The sequence below is a fragment of the Aotus nancymaae genome, unplaced genomic scaffold (genome assembly GCF_030222135.1).
Source record: "Aotus nancymaae isolate 86718 unplaced genomic scaffold, 86718_ANA_hifiasm-v0.15.2.pri h1tg000004l, whole genome shotgun sequence".
In the NCBI taxonomy this organism is placed as follows: Eukaryota; Metazoa; Chordata; class Mammalia; order Primates; family Aotidae; genus Aotus; species Aotus nancymaae.
This window is the reverse complement of record NW_026988415.1, coordinates 9,847,918-9,872,883: the sequence shown is the minus strand read 5'-3', so window position 1 is coordinate 9,872,883 and position 24,966 is coordinate 9,847,918. Positions and strand designations below refer to the sequence as shown.

The window sequence follows — 24,966 nt, the reverse complement described above, 5'->3', positions numbered from 1 at the left end:
GGAGGGTTCCCATCACCCTAACTGGTAAGAGTGGCTCACTCTACTTAAGCTGTGTAAACAATAGGGTTTACACTGAATATCTGCTTTCCTTCTTGGGGTCTGGAATTTTGCAGTGTATCAGATAGAGGGTGCCTATGTGACCAGCTCCCAATAAACACCCTGGGTACTGAATCTCTAATGAGCTTCCCTAGTAGACATTTCATACAAGTTGTTAAAATTTGTTGCTGGAGGAATAAAACATGACCTGTGTGACTTCAATGAAAGAGGACTGGAAGCCTGCACATGGTTTCCTCCAGACTTGGCCCCAGTGAGCCTTTTCCCATTACTGACTTTGCTCTGTATCCTTTTGTTATAATAAATCACATCCCAGAATGTCTCTATGTACTGAGTTCTGCCAGTGAATCACCAAACCTAGGGTGGTTTTAAGGACTTCTGACACAATTGGTATAGTGTTGAATAGTCTATCAAACATTTTTTTCAACAATCTTGTGAAATAGGTATTATTATTCCCATTCTATCGATAAAGAAACTGAAGTTCAAAAAGGTGAACAGAGAGTATGCCCAGAAAATAAATATTTCAGTGTTTACTATATCATACGTGGTTGTTCTCAAATTTTAGTAAGCCTAAGAACCACTTGGAATGCTTGTTAAAAACACAGTTTCTTGGGGCCTATCACCCAAGACTTGGATTCAGTAAGTTCAAAGCCCAGGAATCTGTACTTATAGTAAGCATCCAAGAATTTTTTTTTTTTTTTTGAGACGGAGTTTTACTCTTGTTGCCCAGGCTGGAGTGCAATGGTGCAATCTCAGCTCACTGCAACCTCTGCCTCCTAGGTTCAAAGGATTCTCCTGCCTCAGCCTCCCAAGTAGCTGGGATTATAGGCCTGCGCTACCACTCCCAGCTAACTTTGTATTTTTAGTAGAGACGGGGTTTCACCATGTTAATTAGGCTGGTCTCGGACTCCTGACCTCAAGTGATCCACCAGCCTCCGCCTCCCAAAGTGCTGAGATTACAGGCATGAGCCACCACACCCAGCCCCAAGATTATTTTTATGTAAGTGGTCCAAAGACCACATTTTGAGAAACACTTTGTTGTATATGAACTACAGCCTTCAGTTCCCAATTTCTCAAGCTAGGTAGTAAATGGCAGAACTTGTACTAACTTTTAAACAAGGTTGAAGCTCATTTCACAACACAACTGCTTCCAAATCCCTCAAACTCAGCAGTTCTTCTGGTTTGCTCTGTCTTCTTTCTACAGGTACCCATCCAGCTGATGGTGACTGGGTGCAAACAAAGGAAAGTACCTTACATTTCCAGCACCAAATACCAAGAGGTTTTCTGAATCCAAATAATGGACACTTACAAAGGTAAGTCAAATGATTCATAGCTCTTGGGGAATTAACACTGAAGCTTTGGTTTTCAAAATAGATTTGATGTGCTGGTGGCAACAGAAAACATAAGCTTATCAACTGTACTTAATGAGAAGATGAATTTGCTCACAATTTTAGTTTGTACAATATTTAAACTATAGTGTTCTATGAGTGGCCAAGAAAGGAAGAGGGGTTAAAGATTATCTTTCTAGTAGACAGAGAAAAGTCTTAAGTAAACAACAACATTTTTCTGATTACTTTTTAAGTAGGCACATAATTATTATTTTTTTCTCATTTAAAATAAGTATAGTGGCTGGGCATGTTCGCTCACACCTGTAATCCCAGCATTTTGGGAGGCCAGCACTTTGGGAGGCCAAGGCCTCAGATGAGGTCAGAAGTTCAAGACCAGTCTGGCCAACATGTTGAATCCCCATGTCTACTAAAAACACACACACACACACAAATTAGCCAGGCATGGTGGCAGATGCCTGTAATCCCAGCTACTCGGGAGGCTGAGGCAGAATTGCTTGAACTGGAGAGGCGGAGGTTGCAGTGAGTAGAGACCACACCACTGCACTCTAGCCTGGGCGACAGAGCAAGACTCCATTTCAAAAAATAAAATATAATTTGTGTAGTATTTTTGTCCACTGAAAAGGAAATTATTTTCAGTGCTCTGCACTTATCTATCTGCACTTATCTATAGCCCGGTCTGAAATGCATAAGCTTCTTGGTGGCTGCTTCCTCAACTGATCATTTTTCATCTGTTATTACTGACTCAGGCTGTGTCACCAATTCAGCTCAAAACAACTAAACAAGTATTAATTGAACATCTACTATTTACCTGATGCTGTGCTAACTGCAAGATCATTTTCAAGAACACTTCTGATTTTTCCAAGAATACCTTGGTAAAGAGAAAGGGACTAGGAAAACATTGCCACATTAATACTTTATGATAACATATAATAGAGACACCTAAAAGACAAATGATGATATCTGCTAGAACAGGGTAGGCCTCACCAATCCTCCCATATTCCATTCAATAAATATGGGGCAAGAAATCAATGATTTCTACTTCACAAATACATGTTAACCTTCTAAATCTGGATATCCATGGTCCATTATCATTTGTAAATCACATCTTCTATTATCAAGAAGTCTGCCAAACCAGCAATCCGTCCATACACTGCAGTAATTGAGGGGCTGTCTGCCAATGTGCTGGCATAGGGCATCCTGTGCCCATATCTGCAGTGCTGAGCACTCATTCATCATTAAGCTGCAGCAGTGTTAACATATGCTGCAGTTGTGCCAATATGTTTGCTTTACGATCACTGCTAATCTACCCTTATACCAGGCCAAGAAGGTAAATGTTAAGTGAAACGAAATAAACTCAAGAGCCAGAACCTAATTCACTTGTGGAAGCACAGACCCTCCCTCCACCTACCCAGAAAAACTCTCTCAGTCTTGAGGATTCCATATGTAAAAGGTTCATCTGTATAAAGCACTACAGATGTACAAAATTTTCACCACCTTGAAGAAAAACCTAGTATGTTTTTGTATCCCATGCATTCATCCTCTGAAAGAACTGACCCACCATGTTAGACAAGCAGTTAGCCTTGATGATGTTTTCCATCACTCAACAAACCAGTATTTGATTTCACTCAGTGGACTAGTTCTTTGTACATCATGCAGACACAGGGAGGTTATGGTTCTGTCAGGGGTCACTGGCTGTCCTTGACCTCTTAGAACCCACTGCCCAGCAGGTGGTCAACTGGCAGCTTTGCTGAGAAAACAAGCTCATTTGGACAGTTGTATCAACATAAAAATGGCCAGCTTCACCTGCCCAAATCTCAATGCAGCTAAAAGTTCATTAGGAACATTGGAAACTACCTGGTATATAGGTACTCAATATTACTCACTAAAGGGCTGAATTATTAGCAAGAAGCATAAACAAAAGGAACAAACAGGAAACCTTTATAGAAGGTACTCAGGACACATTCAGAGTTTTATGTTGCTTAGTCAGTAAAAGGTAGATCAAAAAAAAAAAGAAAGACAAAACCTGCTTTCATTTGTGTAAACATTTATTTCAAGTTATAGTGATTCATTTCTAAATAGGCTTCCCACCTTGCGCAGGGTCAGCCTAACATCTATTTGCAAAAGAGCAGTTTGCCATACATAGATCAGATGGAAGGAGACAAATGCAATAAACTCCTTTTTATCTGGCATCCAAACAACCAGAAAATAACTGATATTGTACAATCTATTTTTGATAGAAAAAAAAATGACAAGTATGTAATAGTAACTTATTCATAAAGATCAAATTTCATAGTATGTCACACGTGTATTCGATGCAATGCAGTTAACATGCCCTCTATATCTATAGTTGTGTATGTGATGATAATTACAGCTCATGAAGACAGGAACTTGGTCTGTCTTGCTCATCTATATCCCCAGAATTTACTACAGTGCTCAGAACATAGTAGGTACTTGTTGAATGAAATAATGCTCTGCAACACCATACAGTGCCTTAATCATCTAAGAAAGAGGCCGGGCATGCTGGCTCATGCCTGTAATCCCAGCACTTTGGGAGGCCGAGGTAGACAAATCACCTGAGGTCAGGAGTTCGAGACTAGCCTGGCCAGCATGGTGAAACCCTGTCTCCACTAAAAAATACAAAAAAAAAATAGCCAGGCATGGTGACAGGTGCCTGTAATCCCAGCTACTAGGGAGGCTGAGGCAGGAGAATCGCTTGACCCCGGAAGGCGGAGGTTACAGTGAGCCGAGATCGTGCCATTGCACTCCAGCCTGGGTGACAAGAGTGAGATTGTCTCAAAAAAAAAAAAAAAAAAAAAAAAAAAGGTATATTTTGTGGCTGGCTCATGCAGATGGCAGATCCTGGGACTTCTCAGCCTCTATAATTGCATCATCAAATTCCCATAAAAAAATCTCAAAAAAGAAAAAAAAAGACAGATTATACTATGGTCAGAATAGCTTCGGCATTAGATGTATTTATTCTAATTCTTATAAAATTAGTAATGTATATGGTATACCCCAATTAACAAGAACTCCTCATCCTTCACTCATTCTCCATAAGGTCGGGTTTACAATAATCACTATCTATAAGTAAATGTTATTATTTATGTGATACATATAAAAGTTGTTCTTTCAAAAAACATTTTAATGAACACCTACTGGGGACCAGGCACTGTACTAGGAGATAAGAACATACTGTGAACTGTCCCTGTCTAGGACAGCCTTTCTCAATTTAGGGTTCCTTAACTCCAGCTGCATAGGAAAAAAGTTAATTTATTACTTACAGTGCATGTCCTAGGGTCTCAGTGCCAATTCTCTCCATGTTGAGAAAGACTAGTCTAGGGAGCCACACAAGTTAAAAGGCAATTATAACACAATATGATTAAAAAGCTGCTTTTAAGTATGGTCAACTGTTAAATCTAGACCTCTATGAACAGCCACGTGGGAGCCAAGATGCAGAGACCATTTGTAATAGTCATGCAAATGTAAAAATATTGCAATACATGCATGCAGATATATTTCTAAACACAGTAAAATAAAGACAGTATTTTCCCACTCGTCAATGTCAGGCCAGGGTTATTAGTAAAGTGAAACAGAAAAAAAAAATGTTTAATTACTCTCATAATGTAAGGGGGAAACTAAAAACCTTCTTGTGCCTGGAAAAAAAAAAAGCAATTACCTGAATTATTTTCTTAATTGCCTCCATATATTGCTTCATTAGACTAGCCTTGCCTTGGACTCAAACCAATAAATTAGCTACTTATTTCATTAATTCTTATTTTGTATTATTTAGTCTTATTTTAAATTTCCATCCTTCCTTAGGCAGACTAATTTCTTTCTAGTCCTGGGTATTTTCTGTGTGATATTATGATTACATGCTGCATGTTTTATGAAACCAAAGCAGTTTGAGGGCTCCTAGAATCAGAGATTCAAATGTACTCCAGTATTTCACACTCACAATTAAACTTTCATGTATCAAAGGTCTAAAAATGCATACCCGTTAAATATCACTCTCTGACAAGCTAAATGAACAGTGTCCTCTTGGCCAAGCCCCCAATCTACTTTGTCAAGAAATCTCTTATTTTAAATCTTTAGCATAAAATAATTAAGTAAGCCAAAAAGAGGGGGGAATTGTTTTTAGACTCTCAGTAAACCTTTAAACCCAAGAGAACATGTTACTATAATCACTAGGAATTGCATTAAGAATAAAACAAGACAGAATAACATAAAAGTCCATGACCCTTAAATCTCAACTAGTCCAGACTTCTGATTAAATATGCCTTTGAAGAAAATAAATTGTACAGACAGACCTATTATTATTTATTTATTGTATTAATGGAGATATTGACTGAGAACAGGCGGTGCTTTTATTGCACTCAGAGACACCCAACTCTTAAATCCTTTAGGACACCGTTTACATGCCTCAACCCTAATGCTAAACCAAATCCACCAATTTCTTTCCACCTCAAATCTGTCAAAAGTAAAGTCATGATTCATCAGAAAGAAAGGAACACAATTATTAATGGCAAAGAAGTCAAGACCACGTCTTTAAAAAATACAGTGAATCACTATTTTCTTTTAGCTTGAAATTGGAGAACTCGAAAAATAAATGGCATTTCAAAAATGATTCAGCAAACACAACTGAGCTATAGAAGATAATGCTTCTAAGAATCCTAAGACATTCTTACCACTTCAAGTTTAAAATATAAAGAAAGCACTTCTCTAATATGTAGTCTAGTTTTCAATGACCAACAACTACAATCAACACCACTGTAATTTATTTCACAATCAAAACCAATTTCAGACACATATAGGTACACTAAAAAACACAACTGATTTTGAAAGGAATTCATAGCTCTATTTCTAAAATATTAAAACAATCATAAGACAGCTCCCAACCTTGACTACATCTATATTGCTGTGCAAGTCTCAAAGTTCCACCGAAATCTTTAATTCTAGCCTTCTAGTAATTTAAATGGAAGTGCCCCTCAAAGAATTTTTCAAGCAAAAGATGAGAACAGCATGGTTTACTGATCTACGAGATCGAAAAACTACCCCCAACAAAATTTTGAAGCCATTTTTTAGCAATAAGTATTTGATAGTATTTTTCACATTCAGTTCAACGGTATGCAGATTAATTCCTTGCCCTGGGCCTAGGGTTCAGACACAACTCCTAAGAATCTTCTAGCTTACCGCACTGGTACAAATTCCCGATACTTACCATAGTCATGGCTGTGCAGGAAAATGTGAACAGCTGAACATTCCAGCTGAAACAATGAGGTCAAAGCTCATTTCAGTATTAGCAAAAGTGATTCTCTGCTGAGATCTTGGTAGGGGATGCAAAGTACTGGCCTCAAACCTGCAGGCTGGCGGCACCTCAACAACTGCTGCAAATTCTACTGCATGCCCTGGCTTCCTGGGCCAGTACTGCTTAATTACTAGACTCTGATACGATGCAGATCACTTCACAAAAGAAAAGCAAATGGGCTTTTAGACCGGTACTTGAGTTGTTCAGTTTCAAATATTCAAATATTCAAATCCTTTAAAAAAAAACAAAAACAAAAAAACGAGGATTTCAACATCTTAAGTTTAAGCTAAGGATTTTATTATGATTCAGAGCCCAGTTGTTTTCCACCATAAGAGTGCCATGTGAAAAGATGATCCTTTTCCTAAATACTACAATTAGCTCTCATTGTCACCCCCAAACAACACTCCAAGATCACAAGAATCTAGGTGAAACAGAGCTATGAAGAACAATACTCTTTTGCATTCTCAGGCTCAATGTGAGAAACCAATTTTAATCACTTGCTTCAGCAAAGCTATCAGTACAAGCCATCGCCTACGGATTTCAAGACGACTGATATGTACAACCTCTATTGCTCTATGCCACAGGTAATTATCTGTTCCAATTTCATACTGCATGTTTCTGGATGAGGTCAACATTGAGAAAACCATTAATATAGCACTATTGTGATAATAATATCCTAAAAAGGGATGTGCAAGTATTACTTTTAGCCAGTGTACATTTGTGAAAGTTTCCAATGAATGAAAAATAAGAGCAAATTGATCCGATGTCTGAAAATTGTTAGTAATGCTTTGATTAGGAATAACTGCAAGAGTGTACTTACAAACGGACAAGTTCTCAAAAGATGCATTTCTTAAGACAGGTGGAGGGAAGCACTCAGCATTCAACCCTTTTTCCTAACTACAGAAAAATCAAAATTTGCAGATGAAACCTTTCTTTCACATCATTGGCAGAAATAAAATCCTATTCCCGACACCTCCTCTTGCAATTAAGGAAGTTGCTACAAATAGCAACATAGACATAAATGGCCCTGTTTTGCTCCATTCTTAACGTACCCTCTAGGAGTAAACAGGTTACTCGAAAAAGTCAGTAGCAGGAAAGCGATTTTCCCTATGCCAAACTCCCATGAAAATGAAATTCCCTTTTCTGGGGATTCTGAAGGGGGGAAACGTGGACGGAGGAGTCCAGTTGCAGTCTGCCTTCTCCCATGGGTTCAAGGTCTGAAGTACTCAGTCCTCCGCGAGGCTTCAGACTAGGGATCGGCAGCATGGGCAGTGGCGGTGCAGCCTCCTCGCGGCTGCACATCCACCCAGCCCACCCTGACAATCACTCTCGCCTTTCAAACACCCTAAAAGGTGAGCTTTGTAGGCTGAGTCTCCAAAGTTTGCCCGGCCTCCGGTCAGCAGCAGCCCGCTGGCTGCGCCCCAGGCAACGCTGAGTCTGGCCCTAGCCTCAGGCTCCCTCAGCCCCCAGCTCTTCTTTTGGGCCACGGTGACAGGTCTCGGTTTACCTCCATTTGCTCGTGGCAGAGGAAACAAAAGAAAGCAACCTCCCTGAGAATAAAACGCCATCTTCGACTAATTGGCAAACTAAGGGGTTCCCGGGTCGGCCGCCCCCACGAGTCCCCCACCACCCAGCCCGAGGGCGGCCCCGGTCTCAGGCAGAGTTTGAAACAGCTCCGGGAAGCCTGGGTCCAATTGTCCTGGGGGCGAGGGCGGGATACCTCGAGAGCCCTACCTGCCTCACCTCGCCGGCCGCCCGGGCACTGTGTTTCGGTGAAAAAGAAGAGGGTTGGTGGCGTCTCCCAGAGATGTAACCAACCTCTCAGAAAATTGCTGTGAGGGACCTGGCGAAAGGACTGACGAGCAAGCAAACCGGCACGAGCGGAGCCGCAGCGAGTGTACTTACAAAACGATTCAGGCTCCGGCGGAACATCGTGTCGAAGGCGGCCGGGCGCTGAGCTGGGCTCTACTGGGCTGTCTGGGAAGGCGCCGTCCACAAAACACACTGCGGCGTGGGCCGGCGGCGCCAAGCGGAGCAGCGAGGCAGGCTGCCGGACCACCCGCTCGCCGCCTGCCCCACTCGGCTCTCCGTGCTCCGCCTCCCCACAGCCTCCCGCAGCCTCGCCGCCGCCCCGCCTCACTCGCGGCCCGCCCCCGGCCTGCCCGCCCGGGGGGCGGCGGCCCCGCAGTTCGCCCTTATCTGGCCCCGGCGCCGCGGGTCGGCAGCTTCCGCAGCACCCACTGAGAAGGCAAGTCCGCCACGCGGGGGAAGGATGGCGGAGGAGCGCGAGGCTCCTCCTGTGGGGAGAGGGGCGCCCCCGTCTCTCCGCCAGCACCGGGCTCGGCACTCCGCGAACTACACTCTTCCCCGGCGCGGCGCCGCCGCCCGCCTACCCGCTGGCCTCCGCGGCCAACCCCTCGGGGCACGGGGAACCCTCCCGAGGCACGCCGCGCCTCACTTCGCCTCAGCCTGACACTACTCCCCTGTCTCAGTCGGGAGCCACAGCTTCCCTCGCCCCGGCCCTAACTCGTCCGCCGCGCCGCGCGGTTTCACTCGCAGCCCCTCCTCAGTCCGCGGCTGCCGCGCCGACCCACCGCCCCGCGCCCCGTCCCGCACTCAGGATAGGAAGCCTCGGCGCAGCCAGCCGGCCCGCCCGGAGCCAGCCGACTGCCGGGCTCCCCCTTCCGGGCGGGGCGGAGCCGGGCTCTGAGGCAGGGCACTGTGCGGACCCCAGCGCGGGAGGGGAGGGGCGGGCCCGGGCGGGGTGCGAGGGGGGACTAGTTCTGAAAGCCCACACTCATCTCCACGGGTGAGGGTCCACCCTCGACCCTCGCTCTGCTCCACTCCCACCTACGCGGCTTTCCCTCCTCTCGTTCTTTCTCTCGTCCTGCCTGCCCACCTAAGCCTTCTTACTTCCACTTTCTCTGAGGTTGTAAAGTCAGGCTTTGTGTCGCCGCTGCTGCGCAGTGGGGCGGGATTTCCCTGCCCCCCGCCCCACCCTCAGGCCCCTCCCGCTAGGCCCCTCCCGCTCGCCCCCTCCCCCGCCTTGCTCCCGGGGCAGCCTGGGAGTTGTAGTCCCACTGTCCCCCTACTCCGCCTGGTACCGCGGGCTGGGAGCTCCCCCACACGCTAGTCCCAGGTTTGCCCAGAAGGTTGAAGAAGGAAGCGCGGGTTGAACCGCGGGTTCTCCACGCCGGCCCTCTGGGTGTGGAGGCCGGGTGTGCTCGGTAGCTTCCTAGAGGTGGGGACATGTGAGACGGATAAATTAGGCAAAGCTCCGAATGCTGGGAGCTTTCCCTGGAACGCGAAATTTGCGCAGCAGGAAACCCTCGACACCCTCGGCCCCCAGCTTAGAGCTGGAATTTACGAAACTTTAAACATTGCAAAAGACAAGCGAGTCCAGAATTGCCACGAGGCTGGGCATCCCTCCCAATTACCACAACCCCACCCCTTTTCACCGCCCCTGAAGGCGGGGCCCAAGGCTGTGGCAGAACTTGCAGTTTCTTCTGTAAAAGCCAAAAAGAAGTAAGTAAAGGGAGTTCAGACACTTACACGAGACTTCCGCCTCGCCACATTCTCCTGCCAGTCTAGAGCTGGGGACAGGGCCCAGCCACACCACAGGCCTTCCTGAAGGTCGTGAAAGGCCTTTACTGCTAGGCACAGGTGCTTCTCCTTTACCCTCTGGAGTTTGAATTCATTTCAACAAACCTTTACTGGTTATTTTCTTTGTACCAGGCACTGTGCCAGGGCTGGACACAGCAGTTTCTTAAAAGACCTCACCAACAGGGTGGTCGCAGTCTGGTTGGGGGATACAAACAAGAGAAAACGCCACATTAGAATTTAATAACAGCTAGAGTTCAAAGTGCTAAGGAAATAGGGGAGAGGGACATTGCATCGGAAAAGAGGGTCTGGGGAGTTTTCCTAAAAGCTCTGGAGATTAAACTGGCCCTTGAAACGTTGGAAGGCTTTAGAGGACCTGACTGAGCCCAAGGGGACAAAAAGTCCAGGGTAGAGAGGGAGAGGTCAGTGAAAAAGCGCAGGACAAACTAAGAAAGAGATCACACCATAGTGGCAGACAGCCAGGATGTGTAGGTAAGGGCAGCTCGAACGAAAGCTAAAATGTAAAATTCTTCAGAAACATGTTATAAAGTTTGAACTTCATTCTGTGATCAATGAGAAGCTCATCCCCAATAAAATGCAAATGCTGGAGACTTGAGGTTTGTTCTCAAACTGACTTAACTGCCAAGAAGTAAAACCAACTGTTTTCAGTTCTTCCCCTATTATGATTCCTTCTCTTTGCTCACAGTTGAGCTTGTCTCTAATGGTTTTTAAGATTTATAATTTATATTAATCAAATGTTACAATATTTTATTGACAAAATGGATCTAAGGTTTTGCTTTCTACTGCTTTAAAGATTTATTTTCAAATAGAGTTATTTTCTAACTTTACTTTTTGTGTGTGTGTGTGTGACAGTCTCACTCTGTCGCCCAGGCTGAAGTGCAGTGGTGCGGTGTTGGCTCACTGCAGCCTCTGCCTCCTGGGTTCAAGTGATTCTCCTGCCTCAGCCCCCCAAGTAGCTGGGATTACAGGTGCCTGCCACCACATCCCGCTAATTTTTATAATTTTAGTAGAGACCGGGTTTCACCATGTTGTGCAGGCTGGTCTCAAACCCCTGACCTCAGGTGATCCCACCTGCCTTGGCCTCCCAAAATGCTGGGATTACAGGCATGAGCCACCGTGCCCTGCCTCTAGCTTTACTTTTATTGAATACAGCAACTACTTTAATTTCATTCACTAGTTTATATGTTGAACGATTACTATGTGGAAGACATTCTAGATACTGGAATTGGGACGTGGAGAAGGTTATTGTCATTTGTTCTCAGCATAAGTCTAGAATTCTTACCAAAATACATCCTTATCAGTAAAATAAGTAATAAACTAGTTTAGACATTTGGGGACGCAAATGCTTGTTAGTGAATAGTAATATCGTTCCAAATTCAATTCTGTTAAACAAATGGAAAAATGTACTTTGCTTATAGATTCAAACAGATCAACTTTAAAAAAATTTTGTGACCAGAAATTTTTTTTTGTTTGCAGTATTCTCTCATACTTGCCCATTGTCATGTTACTGCAGCCTAATCACAGGAATTTTAAGATTCCTCAAGATATAGCAGTTTTGGGTTGGGCATGGTGACTCACGTCTGTAATCCCAGCACTTTGGGAGGCCAAGGTGGGTGACCCGAGGTCAGGAGTTTGAGACCAGTCTGGCCAACATGGTGAAACCCCATCTCTACTAAAAATACAAGAACTACCTGGGCGTGGTGGTGAGCACCTATAGTCCCAGTTACTTGGGAGGCTGAGACAGGAGAATTGAAACGCTTAAACCTGGGCAGCAGAGGCTGCAGTGAGCCGAGATGGAGCCATCGCACTCCAGCCTGGGTGACAGGAGCAAAACACCACCCCCCTAAAAAAAGATATAGCAGTATTTTTGATCATATTTTTCTTATAATTCTGCTATTTATTTATTCTCTCAATTTATTGCAATACAATACTTATACTCATGGGTCCAGTCTAATTTGCTCTACGATAAAAATGCAATTCCAGGCCAGGCACAGTGGCTCACACCTGTAATCCCAGCACTTTGGGAGGCTGAGGCAGGCAGATCATCTGAGGTCAGGAGTTCGAGACCAGCCTGGCCAACACAGCAAAACCTCGTCTCTACTAAAAATACAAAAATGAGCTGGGCGTGGTGGCATGCACCTGTAATCCCAGCTACTCAGGAGGCTGAGGCAGGAGAATCACTGGAACCCAGGAGGCAGAGGCTGCAGTGAGCCGAGATTGTGCCACTGCCCTCCAGCCTGGGCAACAGAGCAAGACTCCATCTAAAAAAAAAAAAAATGCAATTCCAGGCTTGATGCGGTGGTTCACACCTGTTATCCCAGCACTTTGGGAGGCCAAGGTGTAAGATGGCTTGGGTCCAGGAGTTTGAGACCAGCCTGGGCGACACAGCAAGACCTCATCTCTATTTTTTTTTTTTTTTTTGAGACAGAGTCTCTCTCTGTCACCCAGGCTGGAGTGCAATGGCACGAACTTGGCTCACTGCAACCTCTGCCTCCCGGGTTCAAGCGATTCTCATGCCTCAGCCTCCTGAGTAGCTGGGACTACAGGCGACCGCCACCATCCCCTGCTAATTTTTGTATTTTTGGTAGAGACTTGGTTTCACCATATTGGTCAGGCTGGTCTTGAACTCCTGGTCTCGTGATCCGCCCACCTCAGTCTCCCAAAGTGCTGGAATTACAGGTGTGAGCCACTGCACCTGGCCACTCTTTTTTTTAAATGCAATTCCATGCAAATCAAAATATACTCAGCAAAACATAAAATTATGCAAGGTGACTTTTTCTATATCCAAACTCAACCTGAAATTAGAGCTACTCTCACACACATCCTTCAGAGTCACTCCTTTGTTTTTTTAAGGCAGGAAAAAAGATTTTGGTTCTTTTTAGTGCCTCCTCACAGTTTCCAAAGAAAACCCAGGTGTTGTAGAAAGCTGTTGTCTATGACTATGTAAAGCAGGCCCTCAGCCAGCATTTTCATTCAGACAGCTCCACGGAACAGACCTGCAAAAACTAACTTCCTCCTGCCTAAACTGACCAAACCCCTGACACATAACACCAACTCTTCTGGTGGATCAGCTGACTGCAAACTGCAACAGAAAGAAGCCCCGGACTCCAGCAGGTAGGAATTCAGAGGAAGCAGTCTTCTTTCTGTCCTTATTATCAACTTGACTAGATAATGCTTGCTACCTGAGGGAGGGAAGGGAAAGAGTTCTTTCTCAATCCTTTCAATTCTGTTGCACCATTTCTGTACAAATCACTCGGGAGCTCTTGTTTCCTATTGTCCCCACCCCCAATCTTCCGTACCTTCTACCTCAACCCCTCAGAAATCTCACCATGGCAAGTGAGCAAAACAACCACTAGAGCATAGGATGTAGGCCACACCTGTGACAGAGGAGGGCAAACTGCTTCTAGGATCTGTGGGGTCCGTCAGCAATTCAAGTGATCTGGCAGGAGGGGAACGGTGGGAAGGAGTCATTTCCATCTAATACTAAAAAAGGAAAAAAGAAGAAAAAAATTGAGGCTGTTGTATTAGCATCTAAATCACCCCCCATCATCAGCAAATTGAAGGAATTCAACCATCTATGCTGAGTTTTCAAACATACCTGCTAAGACTATCTTTTGCCCATTTGAAATTTCTTTCCCCTTTTCAAGGTTAGCCTCGATGTTTATCTATGACCAATTTTACCTGTATCTTCCTATCGGGCCCCTCCAATTTATTGTGTACACTGTAACCACAGAAATCTATGGAAATCAAGTCAGATCAAATCACTCCCCTGCTTATGACTTTTCAGTAGCTTCCCATTCTCTCGGTATAAATTCAAAAATCCTGCCTTAACATCACCACAAGAACCCTGAATTCTCTGACCTCTGCCTTCTCTCTCTAACCTCAGGTGGACAACTTTTCCTCTCACCGGGCTCTACCCCACTGGTCTGCTTACATTCCTTGAGTTCCCAAAGCTCCTTCTTTCTTGACAGCTTTTGCACAGGCAACGCAACAGTCTCTGCTGGAATGCTTTCACCTGCCGTTGCTATTCATCCTTTGGATCTCAGCTTAAAAGTCACTTCCTCAGATGAGATCAGGGCTCCCTGTTATTGTCCTCCAAATAGCCCGTATTAATTACATCCTATGGTACTGACAGATAAGGTTAGTAATCATGGAGAATGGCAAAAGTCCAAAGGGACTGAGGGGATGATCTAATATTGCGTTGCTTTTCAAAAAGAGGAAGAAGGTATATTCTAGTAATCATAATATCAAAGGCAAGCAAGGTTCTATAACTGATCACTAAAAGGATAGTTTTGTTTTTTAAAAAAGCACCGTGGAAGGGAAGAGGCAATTGCTAGGAACCACAATATGTTCACTGAGATGTAGTTTGGCCTTCAAGATTCTGTAGAAATTCTTTCTGGCCAAGAAATTATTTTGAATTCAGACTTCAACATCCTACAAAACTATATTGAGGAGTATGTGAAAGGAAAATAAATTTTGAGGCCCCAAAATCACTCAAGCTGGGAACTGCTTAGGGCAACTCTGCTTCCCATTCTATTCAAAGTCACCCCTCTGCTTTCTGAGATAAATGCATATCTGATTGCCTCATTTGGAGAGGCTAATTAGAAGCTTGAGAATGCAACCATTTGTCTCTTATCTACCTATGACCTGGAAGCTTCCTCCCTGCTTCCAGTTGTCCCGCCTTTCCGGACTGAACCATTGTACATATTACACATATTGATTGATGTCTCATGTCTCCCTAAAATGTATAAAACCAAGCTGTGCCCCGACCACCTTGGGCACATGTCACCAGGACCTCCCAAGGCTGTGTCACGGGCACACATCCTCCCCCTTGGCAAAATAAACTTTCTAAATTAACTGAGAGCGGTCTCAGATTTTTGGGGTTCACAAGTAGTAGATGGTATAAAATTGTAACTTTGATTCTCAGTAAGCCACTGGAATATGTATTCTACCAAATGAGAGAATAAACTAAGAGAGAGGAAGACATGGAATCCGGAAAATGGGATAAACCTGGAAGAGAGGCGTAGGGAATTCCCCAGATAATGATGAATGAAAGTTCACAGTAGACACCTGTGTAGGACACCTAGCAAGGCCAGATGGGAGTAGGAAGATAGAGGAATCAAGAAGGGATATCTTTAGAGAAAAGAGAAAAACAACTGATACATTACTCAATGTGTTTGACCATGTGGAGAATAGTATTCAGAAATGTTTCACAGTATTGTGGGAAAATTAGTAAAACCTTAGTGATAAACACCTAGAAAGTGAAGCAAACTAGGTAACAAAAACCAAGGCAGCTGTTAAGGCCAAGAAAAACAAAAAGTTGCTCGAGAAAGTAAATGAGTTATGATAAAATATTCCTTGACTCCACTGTGACAGACATTCACAATCATAGCAATCAAAACACTGTATTACTGATTTACAAAATTAAAACTCTTTTGTAAGATGAAGGGAGAAAAAGTTGGAGGGAGGTTTGTTGTAAGAGATCTAAGTCTTTGTTTTCCGTAATAAAAAGAAAGTAAGTTGGTTGGACATGGTTGGCTCATGCCTGTGATCCCAGAACTTTTGCAGAGGCCAAGGCAGGTGGCTCACAAGGTCAGGAGTTGGAGAACAGCCTGGCCAATATGGTGAAACCCCATCTCTACTAAAAATACAAAAAGTAGCCGGGCATGGTGGTAGGTGCCTGTAGTCCCAGCTACTCGGGAGGCTGAGGCAGGAGAATCACTTGAACCTGGGAGGCGGAGGTTGCAGTGAGCTGAGATTGCACCATTGCCCTCCAGCCTAGTGACAGAGCGAGACTCCATTTCAAAAAAAAAAAAAAAGGAAAAGAAAATAAGAAGTATCTAAAAATTGAATGATCAAGAAATGTCCTTATAAGTACATTATATAGAAATATGGGACCAGGCACAGTGGCTCACCTGTAATCCCAGCACTTTGGGTCGCTAAGGTGGGTGGATTGCCTGAGCTCAGGAGTTTGAGAACAGCCTGGGCAACATGGTGAGACCCTATTTCTACTAAAAACATTTTTTAAAAGCCAGGGGTGGTGGTTCACATCTGTAATCCCAGCACTTTGGGAGGCTGAGGCAAGTGAATCAGTTGAGGTCAGGAGTTCGAAACCAGCCTGACCAACATGGTGAAACCCCATCTCTACTAAAAAAAAAAAAAAAACCTACAAAAATTAGGTGTTGTAGTGCACACCTGTAGTCCCAGCAACTTGGGAGGCTGAGGCAGGAGAAGCCCTTCAACCTAGGAGGCAGAGGCTGAAATGAGCCAAGATCACACCACTGCACTCCAGCCTGGGCAACAGAGTGAGACTTTGTCTCAAAAAAAAAAAAAAAAATAGCCAGGCCAGGTGTAGGGTGGCTCAAGCCTGTGAGACTCTGCCTCCAAAAAAAAAAAAGAAAAGAAAAGAAATAGAAGTTAATACTAGAAGAAACAGTTAAAATGATTAAAAGTGGTTTCTCTAGTAGTGAAGATCAGAAGTTGGTAGAGATGGACTAGGCATCTGCTTGCTTGCTTGCTTGCTTGCTTGCTTTTCTTTTCTTTCTTCCTTTCTCTCTCTCCTTCCTTCCTTGCTTCCTTCCTTCCCTCCCTCCCTCTCTCCCGCTCTCCTTTTCTTCCTTCCTTCCTTCTTCCTTTCCTCCCTCCCTCCCTCCTTCCTTCTTTCCTTCCTTCCTTCCTTTCTTTTTCTTTCTGATGGAGTCTCACTATGGCCCAGGCTGGAGTGCAGTGGCAGGATCTCAGCTCACTGCAACCTCCACCTCCTGGGTTCAAGCTAAGTTTTTTTGTATTTTCAGTAGAGACAGGGTTTCTCCATGTTGGCCAAGCTGGTCTCAAATTCCTGGCCTCAAGTGATCTGCTGACCTGAGTCTGTCAAAATGCTGAGATTACAGGTGTGAGCCACCTCTCCTGGCCACATGCTGTTTTTCTTTAAAAGTCATTTAAATATATTTAACTCCCAGCACTTTGGGAGGCCAAGGCAGGTGGATCACCTGAGGTCGGAGTTCAAGATCAGCCTGGCCAACATGGTGAAACCACATCTCTACTAACATTGCAAAAATTAGCTGATACGGTGGTACATGACTATAATCCCAGCTACTCAGGAGGGTGAGGCTGAAGAATACCTAGAACCTGGGAGGCAGAGGTTGCAGTGAGCCAAGATCATGTCACTGCACTCCAGACTGGGTGATGGAGCGAGACTCCATCTCAAAACAAAAAACAAAAAACTATTTAACTTTATACTAAGAATACGGATTACTTTCAATAAATACAAATTAATAAAGGAGAATAAATGGCATTTTAAATGGGCAGAAGGGAAGGAGAATATCTCAGCTAAGAGAAACAGCAAAGGCATGAAATAGAAAACACTAAGTAGATCTCCCTAGGGAAGGGAGTCCCCACTGGGGAGTAGTCAAAGGTAATTAATAGCTATCATTTATTGAGTACTTGCTATGTGCCAGACACTGTGCTAATCACTTTGTACACACTATATCACTCATTTACTCACTAACCAAATAAGGCAAGTACTACTATTATCTTCCATTTTAAAGGTAAAGAAACTGAGTGGTTATGGAACAAAACTCAAAGTTGTGCTCAAAGTCACAGCTAGAAAGTAGCAAAGCAAAGTCCCTGGCATGGTGGCTCATGTCTTTAATCCCAGCACTTTGGGAGGCCGAAGCAGGTAGATCACCTGAGGTCAGGAGTTCAAGACCAGCCTGGCCAATGTAGTGAAACCCCATCTCTACTAAAAATACAAAAATTAGCTGGGTGTGGTAGCATGACCCTGTAATCCCAGCTACTTGGGAGGCTGAGACAGGAGAATTCCTTGAAGCCACAAGGTAGAAGTTGCAGTGAGCCGAGATCACACTACTGCACTCTAGCCAGGGTGACAGAGAGAGACTCTGTCTCAAAAAAAAGAAAGTGGCAGAGCAAAGAGACAAAGGGATCCATCTGACAACAAATCCATACTCTTAGCCACTATGTTTTGAAGCATAATTGACAAGATTTAATCACTGAAATAATTTATAGAACAAAGGAGAGGGATGAATCCAAAATAACTAAGGAATTAAGACTTACATACAGGGAAAATGATGACTATTGACTACATCCAAGTAATTTGGTGGAAATATAGCAATGAATGTGAGAAATATGGTATGATTCCTGCTCTCATAGAGCTTACTGTCTGTCATACATAGGAAACTCACTCAGGGAACCTCGGTGGAGAAAATTATCAGTTAATTTTTAACTATGTTGAAGTAACAACAGGGTATTCAAATAAAAAATGCCCAACGTGCGTGGAAAATGTGGTGTTATAGCTTAGTATAATACGCTCTAAACCTCAAAAATCTATTCCTGGTCAAGAGAAATCAGAATTGTAACAAGCTATTTCATTTAATGCTTCAGAAATTCTGCATGAGCTTTAAAAGTACAGTTTCAGTGTTAGCTGGGCTGGAAGCGAGATTACAGGAGTTTATAGGTATAAACTGTTCATTTGCAAAGCTTGATGGTGGAAGGAAGAAAAAAAGGTTGTACAATAGTGTAGGAGGGCTGTCAGGAGGGTTAAGCAACTTTTCTTTTCCGAACTAGAGGAGACCTACACGTGTTTAAATGCAGAAAAGGAAAAATTCTGTAGAAAGGAGAAGCTAAAGAAGATAATTGAGGAAACTAGGTGTGAAATGAGATAGAAAGGAGTGAACTAGAGTGCACAAGGCTCAGAATTGAGAGAGGAGCAGGGAGTGTTTTCTTTAAGATGATAAAGAAGGCTGACAGAAGAAAAAGCCAATCAAGTGGTCTTAGGTGAAGAAAATGCATGGGAGTATGTGGTCTTTACCTTTTGAGCAAAGCTGAGTTTTTATGAGAATGGGCAATTGGAAAAGGGGATGGGGTTTCAGAAGGAATCAAAAAATACAGTCTGAGGTTCAGAGCTGAAAATTAACAAACCTTTTGGATATTCCACAGGCCTATTTCAACCACTTTCTACTGTTTTAGAATAATAGCAGATTGCACCATCCTCCAGTCTTCCTGATCAATTAATTCAAATTTTATCTCACCCAGGCCAACATTTAGGTACTAAGACTCAGGCAGGATGCCATCAAAATCCATTAAAAATGGCTTTCTTCCCAGCAGTGGTAGAGATGCAAACTCGCCTTAACAATCAAATCCAACCTTGAATTAATTAATATCTCTGTTGGTATCTGTTTTATTTTTAAGCCGTATAGTTCTTACTGGCTCAATTTCTAGCATTTGCAATTCCATTTGGCACTCTTCAGCAAGAATTTAGTCTGCCTTACTTGAAAAAGAGTTTGCCATTTTGGTTCCAGTTACTTCTTGTCACAGGCTATAACTATGCACAAATTACACCAACATACACCAAAAATACACCAACATATACCAAAAATACACCAACATACACAAAACAGAACAAACACTAGAGCTTCTTCAGGGCAGGGGCCATGCCTTATTTATCTTTGTCCCTAGTTCCCAGGGAAGAACATAGCACATTGTTGAAGCTCAGGGAATACTGACAATAAGTGAATGATTATCTATGTGCTGTTAAGGAGAGAGCCCTGAACTGAGATCCAGGAGATGTCAGTTCTACCTGTGTAGAGTTTTTCCTGGACGAATCACTTACACTTTCTGGACCCTATTTTCCCATGTGAAAATGAGGGAATTCGATGACATTAAACTGCTTCTGATTGAAATTTTATGAATTTTACATGCCATTTCAAAGTAGATATAATTTTAGGTTTCCAAGTAGCAATATTTAGATTGCTGTTAGAAACATGTTTTAAATTCCTGGCCAACTCTTTGGCTACTGCCTGTGAATCAGAGTAGATCTGTACCTCAGGTCATCTCTCCTAGATGTAATAAGCAACTAGATATGCTACTTGAAAGTTCTATCCACATGGGAAAATTTGTCTCTTCTATTGTCTTTTATGGGCATTCCATGGTGGGTGCAGTCTGCCCATTTCAGCTGGTACCACCTTAACTGTGCAAAGTTGTGTGTAAACCAGACTCATGTATTTCTTTTTTTTCTTCAGTCATTTGATCATAGGTAACTTGCCATAAGGCCACAGGTATGGATTGAGGGAGGGGCAGCAATATGGCAGGAGGAAGTGCCATGGGAGCCTGAACCACTTGCTTATGAAACTAACTTATTTCAGCCAGGTGCAGTGGTTCACTCCTGTAATCCCAGCACTTTGGGAGGTCGAGGCGGGCAGATCACCTGAGGTCAGGAGTTCGAGACCAGCCTGGCCAACATGGTGAAACCCTGTCTCTACTAAAAATACAAAAATTAGTCGGGCATGGTGGCAGGTGCCTGTATTACCAGCTTCTTGGGAGGCTGAGGCGAAGAATCGCTTGAACCTGGGAGGTGGAGGTTGCGGTGAGCTAAGATCATGCCACTGCACTCCAGCCTGGATGACAGAGCAAAACTCCATCTCAAAAAAATAAAGAAAGAAAAAAAAGAAACTAACTTATTTCTTCAGGCCCTGTCCCACATATATACCTTCCACAAGATGATGAAATACTACTGAGCATACCAGACTGTATGGCCAGCCAGATCAGATAACACTCAGTTTGTGACTGGCAGCTGTGTCATCATACCTCGGTAAACATTCCATCTCCACTAGACTTCATCAGCAAACCAGGAAATTCTTCTAAAAAAGAGAGTTCCCATCAAAACAGGAAATAGAGGTAAGCAAGACAGCCATCACAATAGGTATCTACTAGTCCTTCTCAAACTCCTGTCCCTCCTTTTATCACTGCATTTTTTTAGCCCCTGCCTCAAGTATACAGGGCTCTTCTGCAATCCCTTCCACCCTTATGTGTTGAGAAATGAGATCTGATAAACCTCTTCAATTTAAGAATTTGAGTACTTCTAAAAGTGTGCAAATGTTTATAAGAACCACAGGGAATAAGCAATGCTGGGTCTATGATGATGAGACCTTAATTATCAATAGGTAAGCTTTTTGAGTGTATTCATTCACCTACTGCCTCTTGAATGACAACTTGTAAGTGACTGCCAAGTATTCGCTTTTATATTTGTGGCAAGGTCTCTGCCCCAATGGGCTCACCTTTCAATTTTCAACACCTTCTTACTCCACCCGCCCTACACTGGACTACTGTACCGGTGGTTTAAGAGAATCTTCCTAATCAATGCTAGGGGGAACACAGAACACCCAACAATAAAAGAAATGCATCAAATAAGTACTTACACTGTACATTTCATTAAAATTCAGGGTAAAGCTACTTCCTTGAGTGTGTGTGTACATAAATACATATAGATTGCCCACAATCAACCGGGCAACCTGATAGAATGTAGGACTTTAAAGGTGCAATGGTCTTGTCATTCTTAACAAGACTTTAATTAGCCTCTCTCCTACAGAACACTCCTAAGCCTGTGATTGGTAATGTCTGAACTCATGCTCAGCTATAAGTCATAATTAGTAAGTAGGCTATTTCTCTGGTAACTGTCATTCCTTGACTGCTGAGCAATCTTCTATCATTAATGACTGTTGTATTTTACCATAGGGCAGGCATGCTTCTAATGACCCCCAGGTATCCATAGGAAGTTTTAGCTAGGTCTAATTACTATAAATCTCTTGCAGACCAACTCACCTTCCCATCCCAATATTGCTATCCAAATGAAATTAAGCTTAAAGAAATAGGTCACAAAAGGGTGGAATAGTTTAAGGACCAAGTGTGTGTACGTTCATCAGGCAACAGTTTTCTTTTTCTCTTTAAGCACTGGATCATTGGGTTTCTTATCTCTTTGGGGCTGCCTACTTGAGTTATTTCTCAGTCCACCAGCAATCTGGTGTTCAGGACTCTTTTTTTTTATTTTTTGAGATGGAGTCTTGCTCTGTAGTCCAGACTGGAGTGCAGTGGTGCAATCTCGGCTCACTGTAACCTCCGCCTCCTGAGTTCAAGCAATTCTCCTGCCTCAGCCTCCCAAGTAGCTGGGACTACAAGAGCATGCCACCATACCTGTCTACATTTTTTTATATTTTTAATAGAGATAGGGTTTTGCCATGTTGGCCATGCTGGTCTTGAATTCCTGACCTCAAGTGATCCACCTGCCTCAGACTCCCAAAGTACTGGGATTACAGATGTGAGCCACCACGTCCAGCCTAAAGTATAGGAATCTTTTTTTTTTTTTTTAAGATTTGAGTCTCACTCTGTCACCCAGGCTGGAGTGCAGTGGTGTGATCTCAGCTCACTGCAACCTCCGTCTCCCAAGTTCAAGCAATTCTCCTGTCTCAGCCTCCTGAGTAGCTGGGACTACAGGCACATACCACCATGCCTGGCTAATTTTTGTATTTTTAGTAGAGATGGGGTTTTGCCGTGTTGACCAGGCTGGTCTTGAACTCCTGACCTCAAGAGATCCTCCCACCTCGAGCTCTCAAGTTGCTGGGATTACAGGCATGAGCCACTGCACCAGGCCCTAAAGTACAGGACTCTTGATCATGCCCTGATTCATCCTCTTTAGGGATGTGCTTCCCAGGCAGTGTGCATATTTGTATTACCTGTGGAATCCCTGCCCTATCTAAGAAAAAAAAAAGTCCAAATAGAACCTTCCAGGAAAATGGATTCATGGTCATTTCTATTGGTGATCTAAGGATTGCATAAGTTTAAGAATGTTTAGAAACAGGCAAAAGTTGGCCAGGTGGCTCACACCTATAATCCCAGCACTTTGGGAGGCCGAGGCTGGTGGATCATTTGAAGTCAAGAGTTGGAGGCCAGCCTGGCCAACATGGTGAAACCCTGTCTCTACTAAAAATACAAAAATTAGCTGGGTGGTAGTGGCTCATGCCTGTAGTCCCAACTACTTGGAAGGCTGAGGCAGGAGAGTTGCTTGAACCCAGGAGGCAGAGGTTGTCGTTAGTGGAGATTGCACCACTGCACTCCAGTCTGGGCGACAGAGTAAGACCTGGCCTCAAAAAAAAAAAAAAAAGAATAAAAAAAGAAAAGAAACAGACAAAAGTTAAGTTAAGCAAACTGCTGTGATTATGGGGTTATGAGATTGTGTATATTTGGGATCTTTATGTGTACCTTGTATTTCCATAATGTAGTCACACAGTGACCTCTAGCATTTTTTAAAGGAAGATATATACGTACCTGAATTTCATCCTCAATGGCAGTGATGGCAAGTACGTGGCACATATGTCGCCAGTTGCCACTGCTCACTCTTTGCTCCCACCTTCATAATAAATAGCGCTAGTCAAGCACTCTTCGTCATTGAATTTGGAAGTAATACCATAATGTTTTTCAATCCGGCCCTCTACACAGCCATATCAATAGATCAGAGTAGTCATTTCAGATGAAATCCATTTGTCATTTCTGTTCTAACTTTAAGAGGTCGTATGTACATTGTCTTAATTAAAGAGCATGGGTAGCAAGGCATAAAATCTGATTCAAATTAACTCAGAAAAGGGAGATTTATTAAGAATACAACAGACAATATTAAAATGTCTGGACTCTGAAGTACAGCCAGGCCACAAAGTAATTAAAACTGGAATTGCCAAGCAGGAACTGAGATTGTTTGTTCTTTTTCTCAAAGTCCACTGTATTAGTTGAAGTTCTCCAGAGAAACAACTGATAGGATAGAAGAGGAGATTTATTATGGGAATGGGCTCATGCAATTATAAAGGCTGAGAAGTCCTGGGATCTGCCATGTGCATGAAACTGGCCACAAAATATCTCCTTCTTTATAACGATACCAGTAACATTGGATTAGGGGCCCACTCCACCGCAGTATGACCTCATTTTAACTACATTTGCAATGATGCTATTTCCAAATAATGTCACATTTTGGGGCACAGGGGGTTAGGAGTTCAATACATGAATTTGGGGGCACACAATTCAACCCATAACACCAGTGCCATCACTCTTTTTTTTTTTTTTTGAGACGGAGTTTCGCTCTTGCAGGCTGGAGTACAATGGCGTGATCTTGGCTCACTGCAACCTCCGCCTCCTGGGTTCAAGTGATTCTCCTGCTTCAGCCTCCTGAGTAGCTGGAATTATAGGCATACATCACCATATCCAGCTAAGTTTTGTATTTATAGTAGAGACAGGGTTTCACCATGTTGGGTAGGCTGGTCTCAAACTCCTGACCTCAGGTGATCCACCCACCGAGGCCTCTCAAACTGCTGGGATTACAGGCGTGAGCCACTGTGCCTGGCCCAACACCATCACTATTAAACCACATACCCCTTGCGGCATCTCCTAGATTTGTTTCTCCTCTTATTTGAGTACTTCTTTGAAAAGTGTTCTGAGGCCTTGTATGACTAGATAAAACTTAACCCCTATTACCTGTGATGCAACAGAGTAGTTTGGATATTTGTTCTCTCTATATCTCATGTTGAAAAGTGATCCTCAGTGTTGGAGATGGGACCTAGTGAGAGGTGTTTGGAGGTGTTTGGGTCATGGGTGTGGATTCCTTATGAATGCCTGATGCCATCCTCAATAGAGTGAGTTCTCACTCTTTTAGTTCCCAAGATATCTGATTGTTAAATAGAGCCTGCCACCTCCTCCCCACTCTGTTGCTTCCCTCTCACCATATGATCTGCATACTCTGGCTCTCCTTTGCCTTCCACCTGAGGAGAAGCTTCATGAAGCCCTCACCAGAAGCAGACTTAA

The 24,966-nt window shown here is 43.5% G+C and overlaps 1 protein-coding gene across 2 annotated transcripts in view; it reads right to left on the bottom strand.

Annotated features, from left to right (window-relative positions):
* The window catches only part of ATP11C (ATPase phospholipid transporting 11C), a 220,415-nt gene extending 210,755 nt beyond the window's left edge, over positions 1–9,660 (bottom strand). The window contains exon 1 of one of the 2 annotated variants that reach the window (XM_012469904.2): positions 8,614–9,660. In XM_012469904.2, the coding sequence (XP_012325327.1) occupies positions 8,614–8,640 (27 nt within the window). In that variant the 5' untranslated portion in view covers positions 8,641–9,660. The remainder of the gene's footprint in view (positions 1–8,613) is intronic. The other variant, XM_064360833.1, reaches the window with a different exon arrangement.
* Between the last annotated feature and the right edge of the window lie 15,306 nt (positions 9,661–24,966).